General features: G+C 38.5%; 1 protein-coding gene across 9 annotated transcripts in view; it reads right to left on the bottom strand.

The window, feature by feature from the left end:
- Positions 1-15,648, bottom strand: part of ptprt (protein tyrosine phosphatase receptor type T) — a 555,785-nt gene that overhangs the window by 404,783 nt on the left and 135,354 nt on the right. For all 9 annotated transcript variants that reach the window (XM_061932272.1, XM_061932263.1, XM_061932264.1 and 6 more), the window contains exon 8: positions 3,041-3,334. In XM_061932272.1, coding sequence (XP_061788256.1) covers positions 3,041-3,334 — 294 coding nt within the window. The remainder of the gene's footprint in view (positions 1-3,040; positions 3,335-15,648) is intronic.

The raw sequence follows: 15,648 nt of genomic DNA, 5'->3' as shown, positions 1-15,648 counted from the left end.
GCAGAAGAAGACAAGAAGTGCCCAGAGATGAAGATGTGCCGAGCGGCCACTTGATCAGATGAAGGATCACTCCACACCCCCGCTGGTGTCCTCATTATCAGCCATGATTGCCCCGACCTGCCCTCCTAACCCCCCTCGCCTAATCTCCGGGCTGCTTCCTATAACGTCCCAATTATCCTCGTCTTTGATTGCCTCCAAGAAAACCACAGAAATATTTTCCTACCCCTTTTTCTTCCTTCTGCATAATATGCGTTGATCTTGTAACCGTGCTTCCATTTCAGCCGATCAGAAGTCAGAATACCAAGTGTGTGACTGGATGGGAATCGTACCTCCGGATTCGCTTACTATCCCATTTTTGAGATCAAGCTAACTAAGCCAGGGGTGTCAAACTCATTTTAGATCGGGGGGCCACATGGAGAAAAATGTACTCCAAAGTGGGTCTGACTGGTAAAATCACGGCACGATAACTTAAAAATAAAGACAAATTCAGATTGTTTTCTTTGTTTAAAAACAGAACAAGCACATTCTGAAAATGTACAAATCAGAATGTTGTTGGGTTCTTTTTACACTTACATGTTGCGGTTAAAGGCCTACTGAAACCCACTACTACCGACCACACAGTCTGATAGTTTATATATCAATGATGAAATCTTAACATTGCAACACATGCCAATACGGCCGGGTTAGCTTACTAAAGTGCAATTTTAAATTTTGCGCGAAATATCCTGCTGAAAACGTCTCGGTATGATGACGCCTGCGCGTGACGTCACGGATTGTAGAGGACATTTTGGGACAGCATGGTGGCCAGCTATTTAGTCGTCTGTTTTCATCCCAAAATTCCACAGTATTCTGGACATCTGTGTTGGTGAATCTTTTGCAATTTGTTCAACGAACAATGGAGACAGCAAAGAAGAAAGCTGTAGGTGGGAAACGGTGTATTGCGGCAGGTGCTGTGCCGGATAACGCACCCCCGCCGTAGAATGCACCCCCTGACTGTTGTGCCGGATAACACAGCCGGTGTTTCATTGTTTAAATTCCCGGAAGATGACAGTCAAGCCTTACCATTGGCCTGTGGAGAACTGGGACAACAGAGACTCTTACCAGGAGGACTTTGAGTTGGATACGCAGACGCGGTACTGTGAGTACACATGCAGCTGCGGCTTCCAAACATTTGATCGCTTGCCCATACGTGCGTGCCGCTATGTGCATGTCACGTACGTAACTTTGGGGGAATTTGGGGAAATATATGTGTTGTATGAACTTTGGGGAGGTGAACGGTACTTTGGGCTGTGGGATTGAGTGTGTTGTGCAGGTGTTTGAGTTGTATAGGCGGATTATATTAACGGGAGGGGGGGAGGTGTTTGTTATGCGGGATTAATTTGTGGCATATTAAATATAAGCCTGGTTGTGTTGTGGCTAATAGAGTATATATATGTCTTGTGTTTATTTACTGTTTTAGTCATTCCCAGCTGAATATCAGGTCCCACCCGCCTCTCACAGCATCTTCCCTATCTGAATCGCTCCCACTGCCCTCTAGTCCTTCACTCTTACTTTCCTCATCCACGAATCTTTCATCCTCGCTCAAATTAATGGGGAAATCGTCGCTTTCTCGGTCCGAATCGCTCTCGCTGCTGGTGGCCATGATTGTAAACAATGTGCAGATGTGAGGAGCTCCACAACCTGTGACATCACGCGCATATCGTCTGCTACTTTCGGTACAGGCAAGGCTTTTTTATCAGCGACCAAAAGTTGCAAATTTTATCGTCGATTTTCTCTACTAAATCCTTTCAGCAAAAATATGGCAATATCGCGAAATGATCAAGTATGACACATAGAATGGGCCTGCTATGCCCGTTTAAATAAGAAAATCGCATTTCAGTAGGCCTTTAATAGTATTCTATCTTTATTTGTCGTTAATTATAATTTCTGAAAAAAACATGTGACAAGGTTCATCAGTCAACTCATTGGTGTTCATTTTCAATGTATCAAGATAAAAAATAATAATATCAAAATCAAATTACAGGATGTTATCTATGTAGTTTGATCATTTTCCTCGACTGGCGCACTAAGATCATTTGTTTTTTTTTACATATGTAGCATCATCTACAAAGATACAAATAATTGCTATTGCGACATCTAGTGCAGTGGTTCTCAAATGGGGGTATGCATACCCCTGGGGGTACTTGAAGGTATGCCAAGGGGTACATGAGATTTTTTTTAAATATTCTAAAAATAGCAACAATTCAAAAATCTTTTATAAATATATTTATTGAATAATACTTCAACAAAATATGAATGTAAGTTCATAAACAAGTAGGCTATTCCATTCATTACAATGCAACAATGCAATATTCAGTGTTGACAGCTCGATTTTTTGTCGACATGTTCCATAAATATTGATGTTAAAGATTTCTTTTTTTGTGAAGAAATGTTTAGAATTAAGTTCATCCCCAAAGAGGGCACTTTAAGTTGATGATTACTTCTATGTGTAGAAATCTTTATTTATAATTAAATCCCTTGTTTATTTGTCAACAAGTTTTTAGTTATTTTTATATCTTTTTTTCCAAATAGTTCAAGAAAGACCACTACAAATGAGCAATATTTTTGCACTGTTATACAATTTAATAAATCAGAAACTGATGACATAGTGCTGTATTTTACTTCTTTATCTCTTTTTTTCAACCAAAAATGCTTTGCTCTGATTAGGGGGTACTTGAATTAAAAAAATGTTCACAGGGAGTACATCACTGAAAAAAGGTTGAGAACCACTGATCGAGTGGACACATTTAGAACAGCTGTTTCTTTCATTCCAAAATTTCAGCTCATTTTTATACTTGGCAAACTCATCCCGCGGGCCGGATAAAACCTGTTCGCGAGCCTGATCCGGCCCGTGGCCCGCACGTTTGACACCCCTGAACGAAGCAAAATGATTAAGTTACCTCACTCAACACTCTCCTTTCCTCAACTAATTTTTTCATAACAGTTTCCGTGTGGACATGAATATTTCAATCATACTTCATGTTTTTTCTTCAGGCCTTACCTGCACATTTGGTCCTGGTGACCAGCGGCGGTCCTGGGGGACCCGTCCCTCCCTCTCCGGGTCTGGACAACAAGACCTTGATCTCGTACTCCACATCGGGGTCCAGGTGCCAAAGCTTGTAAGTGGGGGCGTCCACCACGTGGGTCTCGGCCCAGTTTCCCGAGGTGGTGCGGTACTCCACCTCCTTCAGGATGATAGGCCCGTCGCCGATGATGCTGTTAGCGTTGGGTTTGATCCACAGGTAGGTGGCGCCCACCGCTAGGAGCTCAGGTGGAGCGATGGGAGTGGGCGGAGCTGTGAAATAGGAACAAAAGTTATTATTAATTACTAATATATTGTGTATAATTCAACACAATTCATATGAAGACTTTCAAGATGGTTGATTTTAGTCTTTATTATACATAATGAAAAAGCATGGTGGTACAGGGGTTAGTGTGTGTGCCTCACAATACCAAGGTCCTGGATTCGATCCCCGGGCTCGTGGTCCTTCTGTGTGGAGTTTGCATGTTCTCCCCATGACTGTGTTGGTTGATTAGCAACACTAAATTGGCCCTAGTGTGTAAATGTGAGTGTGAATGTTGTCTGTCTATCTGTGTTGGCCCTGCTATGAGGTGGAAACTTGTCCAGGGTGTACCCCGCCTTCCGCACGAATGCAGCTGAGATAGGCTCCAGTACCCTCCATGACCCCGAACGGGACAAGCGGTAGAAAATGGATGGTTGATTAGATGTATACAGTATAAACTGTAAAAACAACGATGGTATATTTTATATTTCTAAAAATGGCAGGACATTTTCCCTTTACAGTAATACATGGTAAAAACAACGACCACATATTTTAACAATAAAAAATGGGCAGCTCACTCACCAAAATGTTACTGTAAAATTAACAATGGTAGCATTTTTGAATTTGTAATAATATAATCTGAAAAACACTGTAAATTGAATGGAAAGATTCTGGTGACTGACTTGCAAGTTTTTTTAATTTAAAAACAGGTCTTTGAATGTTTTTGTTTTTTACAGTAATTTAAAGACAAAACTTTGTGCCACCAATGTATCAATATTTCCGTTTTTTCTTTTTATACCATGTTTTTTGTTCTTTTTTTTTTTTTTTTTTTTGCTGTTATTTTTTATTTTCTTTTTTTGTTTGATTTTATTTATAAAATGTGCTGCGGGGTAAATAATACACAACATGCGCACATGGCACTTTCGACTACAGATGAGTATTGCTTACATTTTAAACGATAATAGTACCAAATTGGTACTTTGAAAACAGAGCCCAAAATTATAGTTTAAAAAAATGTGGCGTTATGTTATATTTTCAAACATGCAAACTCTTGTCAGAAATAAATCATTTTTATTTTTGTGGAATTTTGTAACATTTAGGATGAACATTTTAGTCATATAAATAATTCAACTATATAAACTAAATGATAACTAAGCAATGCATTAAAAAAAATTGAAATGAAATACACAACAAATTGTTACAATTATTGCAGCAATGCAGAAAATTTAAGAAAAGGTGCAGGAAAGAAAAAACGACGTGATTGTGTTGGAATGTTTGACGCTCATAATTCCGGGGGTTTGTGAATGCACCTTGCTCACTATAACTGTCATTGGTGCATAATAAGGAAGTGCTTTGTTGTTGTTGTGGCAACTGGCTAGCGGTGTTATGAGGGTTGAAACTGGTTTGTCAAAGTCAACAATAAAGTTTAAAAAGAGTGTCAGACTCTGTCTGCTTGTGCCAGACGCTACATTATTTACAATGTATTACTTGTACAATATCACTACTGCTACATTACTTACAATGTATTACTTATACAATATCACTACTGCTACATTACTTACAATGTATTACTTATACAATATCACTACTGCTACATTACTTACTATGTGGCAGAGGTGTGGACTCGAGTCACATGACTTGGACTCGAGTCAGACTCGAGTCATGAATTTGATGACTTTAGACTCGACTTGACAAAATGTAAAAAGACTTGCAACTCGACTTGGACTTTAACATCAATGACTTGTGACTTCACTTGGACTTGAGCCTTTTGAATTGACATGACTTGACATGACTTGCTACTTTCCCCAAAACCCAAAGATGAAAAAGTTATTCGGGAGCGCTCCGTATTTTTCATTGTGTACTTGTCTATCAGCGTTGCGTGTGTCAGCTGGTGTGGTCTCAGTACAACAGCCAATCAAATTAGATCTACTTTGTTTTCATCACACAGCATTCATCCAATCAAATTGCAGGACAACCAACGAAGAAGACATGTCCAAACCACACGCCAGTGAACAAAAAATGATACCTAAAATAATTTTGTTTGGGTATAAAAATTACGAGGTGGTCAACACAAAACGGTTTGCAGTATGCAACACATGCGGTTCGAAAATTACTGATGGAGAGGCAACAACTTCCAACTTCATCCGGCATTTGAAGTTGCACAAAGAACGGTAAGTTTTGAATGTAAGATAACGTTTATTGGCTAAGTAACGTGACTTTTATTTGCTGTGTAGTTAAATCAGTGAGGCTGTAAACTCACTGCTAACGTTATAACGTTATTGCAAACACGGGAATCTGTTGCAGTTCACTACCTTATTCATACTTTTTGTTCAGTGATTTTTTTTAAGCAGGGTTACGTTAGTCAATATATCACACGTAACGTTAGACGGCGGTCAGCAGCACCGCGTATTTTAGCCACCTAAAAAAAGACAAAAATAGTCAAATAAAGGTCAGTTAAAATGTATACTATATTATGAATATGTGTACCGTTTTAGCTAGCTTTCTGACATACTGTTGGTTGTTTACCTCAGGGGTCCCCAACCACCGGGCCGCGGCCCGGTACTGGTCCGTGGATCGATTGGTATCGGGCCGCACAAGAATTTTTTTCTTTTTTTTTCCTTTTTTTAATTAAATCAACATAAAAAACACAAGATAAACTTACAAGTAGTGCACCAACCCAAAACAACTCTCTCCCCCCTTTTGTTCTGGGCATTGAACATGAAGACTCTTCCTTCACTGTTCCGAGTGGCCATGAGAGTCTTGGCAGTGCCTGCCTCCAGTGCTCCAGTGGAGCGAGTTTTCAGCCATGGTGGCATCATACTACGCCCCCATTGTGCACAAATGACTGACAGACTCTTGGCTAATTTGGTCTTTTGCAAATGCAATGCAGCATAGGGCCCTGACATATAAAAAGTACAACTTTTTTGTTATGTTCACGTATATGTCATGTTTTTTCAATGTTAACACTTTTGTACAAATAAGTACATTTGCACTTTATTTTTCAATGTGTTTGTTCTGTAAAGGAATGAGTTAATGTTTAAAATGACTGGTTAATAGTGCTATTATAAAGTGCAATGTCAGCACAATTTTCTTTCCTGCAATTTAAAATGCACTTGTTTTAATAAATAAATACAGCGTTTGAAAAGCATACACAATCTGTGTTAATATATTAGTCTGTGGTTAAAAGGACTTGAAAGGACTCGAAACTCAAAATGCAGGACTTAGGACTTGACTTGAGACTTTCCAGTCTTGACTTTGGACTTGACTCGGGGCTTGCCTGTCTTGACTCGGGACTTGACTCGGACTTGAGGGCAAAGACTTGAGACTTACTTGTGACTTGCAAAACAATGACTTGGTCCCACCTCTGCTATGTGGTAAGTAGGTGGGCACGGATGCCATTATAGAACCAAGTTCCGAAGCCCAACCTACTTCGCACACCCCTGCATTAAGATATTGCCATGGTATTATAGTACTACCCCTTGTGATCTCTACTGCTGGCCTGAGTTGTCAATCAAACGCCACAATGCTAAGTGATGCTAATGTGGACTAAAAAGAGACATGTCACTTTAAAAAACATTTAAAAAAGCTGGTGAGGAGACGTTGGATGCATGAAAGTGTTTGGCAACAAAACTAACTTGCAACTTGACTTTCTCATTAAAACAACAAGCCTGTAAAAGTATTGGTCGCTCTATTGCTTCCATTTCAAGCACACAGACATATATTCATATTTATATTTATATACCAACTGATGGTATTAACATGTAGGAGAAGGTGAACTGACCCGAATATTTGGCTCCCCCCAAGGCAGAGCCAGAATATTTATGAATAGAATTATGCATGAAGTCTGCGGGCCCTGTGAGCCAGCTGTCAATCATTCACACATGCACACCTTTGCGCTGACTGTGTGTGTGTGACTGTATGCATGTGTGTGTGTGTGTGTGTGTGCTTTACAGAGTTCTTCTCTTCTGCCAACAATCTGCTGAAAAAAAAATCCTGACATCATAAAAGAATAATTCAATTGGTGAGAAAACGTGTTGAGAAATGTGAGTAATGCATAACTTCAATTCAACACGGATGATATTTGTCTTTTCTGACTGGTGTTAAACAAAACCAAAACGTCCAATAATAATCACCACAAGGACGTGTGTTATCCGTAGATTATAATCTCCTTTAACTAAAAATTGGCCTTTTGTTGCTTTCAATTGGAATTTTGTCCAGGAAAATGTGAAATGTGTGGGAATTTGGGGGATCGTGTCAATAGATCATTTTGATGCTGGGAATCGTTTGAATCAGATGAGAAATGTGGAGCTAGCTGAGTGTTAAAAAACAATAATAACAAATAAGATCATGTAATTCTGAGGACTTTACCTCTTTATAGTGTATTTTTCTTGGCATTCAATCAGAAGATTACATGTTGACCATAATTAAATCATAATTAATCGCAAATATACATTTTAATCTTTAATTTGTCTACCTTATTAAAAAAGTGTGCACCTAACATGGGACTAGGGTTGTACCGGTATATTTTTTTTTTTGCATCAGCATGCTGCCACGCTGCAGTGACATTATTGAGCCGAGGAGCATGTTGAGTGTGTCATGGTGCACACACTCACAGAGTGCACAAGCAGAAACAGCCAGGAAAGGCAGTTTTACTGGTTGATAAAAAAAGGTAGGTGTAATGTAATATGGAGGTATTTGGGCTTCAAAACTATTGATCAAGGTGAAGCTTTAAACAGGGAAGCGCCGCGCTGCAAGGAGCGCTTTAGAACAGTGGTCCCCAACCACCGGGCCGTGGACCGATTGGTACCGGGCCGCACAAGAAATTAAAAAAATAAATAAATAAATACATTTAATAAAGTCAAATACAAATAAGGCAACAAGAGAAGTATCCTACACTTCTCTTTTGTAAAGTAAATCTGAACAGCCGATATGGGCATCTACATCAACTATATGATTTGCCTGAGAATCTGGACAGGACAAAAAAATAAATAAATAAATTAAAAAAAAATAAAATAAATAAATAAATAAATTTAAATAAAATAAATTAAAAATGTTTTTTTTTTTTTTTTAATCAACATAAAAACACAATATATACACTATATATCAATATAGATCAATACAGTCTGCAGGGATACACTCCATAAGCACACATGATTGTATTTCTTTATGACAAAAAAAATAAAAAAATAAAAAAATTAAAATACCATACCCCCCCCCCCCCCCCCCCCCCCCCACCCCGCAGTCCGTGGGACACATTTTCAAGCGTTGACCGGTCCGCAGCTACAAAAAGGTTGGGGACCACTGCTTTAGAACATGTGTCGCCAAATGTGGCAAGACCACCTGCGCTTCAAACTTAGATAAACATTTAAATAACAAGCATCCAGCCCTGCACAATGTGTTTAAAGGTAATGTATTTAATAGCTCCCCTGCTGTGCACATACAGATACGTAGATGCGCATACAGCTGTTTGGCCTGATGCCAAATATTTGCGGAGTCCAAACCGCCCACGTAGCGCAAACTAATGCAAGTAAAATGACTGAATTTTGTAACAAATTGCAACAATTTTCTATCTTTAACAATGTGTGTTTTACCTGCTACATATATGATCTGTGTACTTATAGCTATAGTAATTATTTTAGTATTTACTAATGATTTTATTTATCTTAAAGCACAGACCAAGAGTGTCAAAAATAATCATGAAGCATTTAATAAAATGTTATAGCACTAACTGTTATTTGCTTAAGCACATCCATCCATCCATCCATCCATTTCCTACCGCTTGTCCCTTTTGGGGTTGCCGGAAGTACTGGAGCCTATCTCAGCTGCATTCGGGCGGAAGGCGGGGTGCTCAAGCACATAATTAATATTAATAAAGTGTTTGGATGTAATCATTAAATCAATGTATTCTTGGTTGCCAAAAAGTGATGCAAAGTAATATTTTTGATATTGACGCATCTCATCTGTGCATTGCTAGAAAACCCTTAAGAGATGTACGGATGACAAATATCAAAATATTATTTTTGAATCAATAAGATGTTGTTTAAGGTTGATTTTAGCTTTTGAAAAGGTACTTCAACACATAAACAGTAAAGTATTGTAGGTATTTTATTATCATATATGTAACTCTTATGGGTACAAAACACGTAAACGGTGCAATAGGTACTTCAGTATCATATATAGTTGTGTTCAGCAGTCCCACATCACGAGCAAGATAAATCACTGTTTTTGTTAGAATTTCAACTTCTACACTGCAAGTAAGTTTCTAGCAGGTTTAGTAAAGGTATAGAAAACCAACAGACCCAACAGGCATGACGTGCATGCTGCTGATTCTGTGAAACTGAATCATTTACTGAAAGGGGCGTGTTAAAAAAAAATAGCTGTGCTGAGTTCAATTAGTGAGGTCATTGATTATGTGAAAAAAAAAGGTGTTAAACAGGTGGCCCTTATTTAAGGATCAAGGCAACTGACAACAATATGCTGGCTGTGCATTTGTCCTTGAAAAACAGAGTAAAATGGGTCGTTCAAGACACTGTTCAGAAGAAGAGCGTTCTTTGATTAAGAAATTAATAAAAGAGGGGAAAACCTATAAAGAAGTGCAGTAAATGAAAGGCTGTTCAGCTAAAATTATATCGAACGCTTTGAAATGGCAACCAAAACCAGAAAGGCGAGGAAGAAAAAGAAAGAAAACACTATTCGAATGGATCGGAGCATAACAAAAATGGCAATGGCTCAGCCAATGATCAGCTCTAGGAAGATCAAAGAAGATCTAAGATTGCCTGTGAGTACTGTAACAATCAGACCACATCTATGTGAAGCCAAGCTACCAGCAAGAAGCACCCGCAAAGTCCCATTGTTAAAAAAAAGACATGTGCTGAAGCGGGTACAATTTGCCAAAGAACACATTGACTGGCCTGAAAAGAAATGGCGTAATATTTTGTTGACTGATGAGAGTAAGATTGTTCTTTTTGGGTCTAAGGGCCGCAGACAGTTTGTCAGACGTCCTGCAAACACTGAATTCAAGCCACAGTGCACAGTGAAGATGGTGAAGCATGGTGGTGCAGGCATCACGATATGGGGATGTTTCTCGTACTATGGTGTTGGTCCTATTTATCGCATACCAGGGATCATGGATCAGTTTGAGTACATCAGAATACTGGAAGAAGTCATGTTGCCGTATGATGAAGAAGAAATGCCCTTGAAATGGGTGTTTCAACAAGACAATGACCCCAAACACACCAGCAAGCGAGCAAAATCATGGTTCCAGACAAACAGAATTCAAGTACCGTATTTTTCGGAGTATAAGTCGCACCGGAGTATAAGTTGCACCTGCCGAAAATGCTTAATAAAGAAGGAAAAAAACATATATAAATCGCACTGGAGCCCGGCCAAACTATGAAAAAAACTGCGACTTATAGTCCGAAAAATATGGTAATGGAGTGGCCAGCACAATCCCCGCACCTTAATCCCGTTGAAAACTTGTGGGCTGACATAAAAAATGCTGTTCATGAGGCAAAACTAAGAAATGCGGAGGAATTGTGGAACGTAGTACAATTGTCCTGCTGACCGGTGCCAGAAGTTGGTGGACTCCATATGCCACAGGTGTGAGGCAGTTATCAGAAACTGTGGTTATGCAACTAAATATGAGTTAATGGTTCTCAGAACAGTTGAATCTGCAAGCCTTTGTTAGTTTATACAGTACATATGAGTTTTGTAAAGAAAGCTGTCAACACTGCTATTTTTTTGTTTTATATTTCTTGACTTTCTGTCAAATATTATCAAATGTTATTACTTGTTTCCAATGTTCTGGCTTTGAAATAGAATGTGCAGAATCCCCAATGCATTTGTGTTCATTAAAGCACAATTTATTTAAGAATTGTGAGGTTTACTCACCTTTTAAACACGCTGCTATTATTATGAACACAACTTGTAGTATGTAAGGTTTGACACGGAAAGGTTTTTGCCGCAACATTGATAACAGCAAATAATAGATTTGACTTACAGTTGAGTCGATGTCAGAATTGATGACTCGCCTGCTAACAGCAAAATAGCAGTAAAAATGAAATGGGTCCTGTTCACTATCTCCCTGGTGTACAAATATTACATGTTAAGGCCACACATATTAGTTTTGGCAGTGACTATCCCGCAAGGAAAAGCATCTGATTGGCTGTCGTTCATACCTGATACACACCCCTCTTTCAGTGTACCCATTTGAATTGAATGAATGAATGAAATGAGTTTATTTCAGTCATATAATCAACCAATTTTGGGTGATCAATTTAACAGTACAGATCATACATACCGGTAATTAACAATAATACACATATACACAAAAAGAAAAGAAAAAGAATGACTGAAAAAGGAATAGGCTGAAGCCAAAGCTTATCCTATACCTGAAAATTGTCAGGACTTGGACTATGGCGTGGTTTGTTCTCCCGAGGTGCAAATGATTTGGACCAGATATGACGTGCAGGTGAATACATATTTAATTTTAACACTCAAAAAAAGAATAAACAAAAGGCGCGCACAAGGGCGGAAGTACAAAACTTGACTATAAACACAAAACTTGCACAAAGGCAGAAACTATGAACAATGAAACAAAACTTGCAAACTATGGCATGAATAAAGAAAACTTACTTGGACGAGAAAACGGCATGAAAAAGAGCAGCAAGGGTCATAAGGGTGTGTGGAGAGTGTGAAGCAGAGTGACAGGAGTTTGATGTCGCCAGGCTGACTGCCTGGCAACTCCCAGGTTAAATAGTAGTGGCATGATTAAAGACAGGTGCGTGAGTCGTGAGGGCAGGTGAAAACTAATGAGTTGCTATGGTGACAAACAAGAATGCACAATGAGTCCAAACGTGGAACAGGTGAAACTAATGGGTAACCATGGAAACAAGACAAGGGAGTGAAAAGCAGGAACTAAAAAGAGTCCAAAACCAAGCAGAACATAACTTAAACAAAACATGATCAACACAGACATGACAAAAATAAGATTACCTGGAACATCAATGTTAAAAAAATCAATGGAATGAAAGTAATTGTTACTATATTTTACAATTTTCTATTATTTCACCTTTCAAGGCTTTCTTAAACCTTAACAAAGAACTAAATGTCTTCAACTCATCACTGAGCTTGTTCCACCATTTAATTCTTAAAACTGAAATACATTTGTATTTTGTATTCGTTCTTACTTTACATATTTCAAAAATCAACATCTCCCCTAAATTATAGTTTTCTCCACTTAATTTAAATAACCTAAATACAAGCTGGAAGGCTGTTGTTCTTTACTCCAAACATAGTTTCTATTGTTTTTAAAAACACAATATCTGAAAATTTTAACACAATAGAACTTGTAAATAATGGATTGGTAGGTTAATAGTAGCACGCTTTGTGTATTATTCTAATTACCCTTTTTTGAAATTGAATTATTAGGTCTATGTTTGTTTTATAAACATTTCTGCAAACTTCAACACAATATGTTAAATATGGAAAAATAAAAGAATAATATAACATATGCAGACATTTCTTAGTCAGCATGTGTCTTACTTTATAAAGAATAGCAATGGATTTGGATATTTTTCTCTTTTTATATGCAGTATGCGGTTTCCAACATAATTTATGATCAATTATTATTCCCAAGAATTTAGTTAAAGTTAAAGTACCAATGATTGTCACACACACACTAGGTGTGGCGAAATCATTCTCTGCATTTGACGCATCACCCTTGATCACCCCCTGGGAGGTGAGGGGAGCAGTGAGCAGCAGCGGTGGCTGCGCCCGGGAATAATTTTTGGTGATTCAACCCCCAATTCTTGATGCTCAGTGCCAAGCAGGGAGGTAATGGCTTCCATTTTTATAGTCTTTGGTATAACTCTGCCAGGGTTTGAACTCACAACCTACCGATCTCAGAGCGGACACTCTAACCACTACGCCACTGAGTAGGCCTGGTATAGTTTCATATACTCTATCAATTTCCACTTGATTTAATTTTAATTTTGCTTCACAATTTGTCCTTGCAGCACTAAACACCATACATGTAGTTTTCTTATCATTTAATGATAACTTATTAATATCAAACCATGTTTTTAACTGAAACAACTCAACACTTCCTTCAAGTCTTCTCCTGAACAATATACATTTGTATCATCTGCAAACATAATACATTTCAATTTATTAGATACTGAACAAATATAATTTCAATAAAGTATAAATAACTTTGGTCCCAATACCGAGCCTTGTGGAACCCCACAAGATACTTAGTTATACTTAAGTTATTTAATAGCTGTAATTGGATATATTCCGTATTTGTCCCACCCATCGACAAGACGAAATTAAATATGATTGGATTTGCTTTCTGTCAACTTCTTTGTCTCGTATTTATACGTTTAAAACTTTAGTAAAACAGGCCCTACAGTGTTGGTTTCATCTTAGGGTCTTCTTATAGCGCGAAGCAAACAAAAGTCAAAAGTGACCTGTGTTACGACGCCCAGAGGGTTAAGAAGGACACCGTGCTTCTTTTTTACTGCACTCTATTAAAGTCCCAGCAGGGTCCTTAAAGAGGGCTCACTGTGTGTGTGTGTGTGCGTGTGTGTGTGCCTGTGTGTGTGTGTGTGTGTTTGTGTGTGTGTGTGTGTGTGCGCCTGTGTGTGTGTGTGTGTGTGTGTGTGTGTGTGTGTGTGTGTGTGTGTGTGTTGCTGACAGTGCATTCACAAGCACTGATTGAACATTACAGTATGTTTCGGACTGTTATGTTGTTTTCCCTGTTGAATGTTTCTAGTGGACGTCATGACATGGTGAAGTGTCCATGTTTCTGGCTCGCTTATACCAGCAGATTTCACACACTTTCATTGGTGTTTACATCACTGTCCTGCATTGCATTCAACTTTTCACCCTACTCGCCTCCTCGTCACCTTTCTCCTCCTACTCCATCAGTCATCTTTCACACCTTATACCTGGTCATGCATTACTTATAGTTCTCCTTAGAAATTCTCTAAGAAGTGTACTATCCAACCATCTCACACACACACACACACGCACGCACGCACGCACACACCCACACACACACACATGCGCACGCACGCAGGGTGATGCACATGAAAGAAAGAGCGATGGTTGTAGAATATCAATGACATCACACTGCTTTCACACACACTTTCTTGTGTTTCTAATGGAATACTTCCCCATGTACAATTCAAAAGGTATAGTGTGTACACTCGGGCTGCACAATGTAGAGAAAAAAACCTAATTGTGATTTGTCTCTCCAAAATTGAGATTGGGATTCGATTTGCGATTTTTGTATGTTATACATAAAAATGCATAAAACTGCGAAAATAATGAAGGAAGGAAGACATGTGGCTTTTAGACTGTCAATAAACATATTCTTGTCTCAAGGTGCTACACATTGCAACAACAGGCAATAATTTACTTTTAAAAATATTTAGCTTTATGCAAACAGACTTAGAGCTTTCAGCTACATTAGGGGTCCCCAAAATACGGCCCGCGGGCTGGATCCCGCCCGCCAGCTTCCAAAATCTGGCCCGCATGAAGTCCCAAGTTTATACAAAAATAAAAAATAAAAATAAAAATGTATAAAAAAAAAAAAAGTATTTTTATTTTTTTAAATCTGTCCTTTCTAACCCATTTTCTACTGCTTGTTACTCTCTGTGTCTCCTAGCTGCTCAGGCATATCATATTGTCTAAAAATGCATTTTTTTCCACAAATAACGTGACATTACCGCGCTCGGAATATATTGCATATATATATAGATTGATAGATAGATAGGTATAGATTTATATATACTGTAGATAGATAGATAGATAGATAGATAGATAGATAGATAGATAGATAGATAGATATCCATCCATCCATTTTTTACCACTTGTCCCTTTTGGAATCACAGGGCGTGCTGGAGCCTATCTCAGCTGCATTCGGGCGGTAGGCGGGGTGTATACATACATATATATATATATATATATATATATATATATATATATATATATATATATATATATATATATATATATATATATATATATATATATATATATATATATGTATCGATCCGTTGTGGTGAAGAAGGAGCTGAGCCGGAAGGCAAAACTCTCAATTTACCGGTCGATCTACGTTCCCATCCTCACCTATGGTCATGAGCTTTGGGTTATGACCGAAAGGACAAGATCACGGGTACAAGCGGCCGAAATGAGTTTCCTCCGCCGGATGGCGGGGCTCTCCCTTAGAGATAGGGTGAGAAGCTCTGCCATCCGGGGGAAGCTCAAAGTAAAGCCGCTGCTCCTCCACATCGAGAGGAGCCAGAAGAGGTGGTTCGGG

Source organism: Nerophis lumbriciformis, linkage group LG38, assembly GCF_033978685.3.
Source record: "Nerophis lumbriciformis linkage group LG38, RoL_Nlum_v2.1, whole genome shotgun sequence".
Classification (NCBI taxonomy): Eukaryota; Metazoa; Chordata; class Actinopteri; order Syngnathiformes; family Syngnathidae; genus Nerophis; species Nerophis lumbriciformis.
The sequence above is the reverse complement of the archived record's forward strand: the minus strand, read 5'-3'. Positions and strand labels throughout refer to the sequence as shown.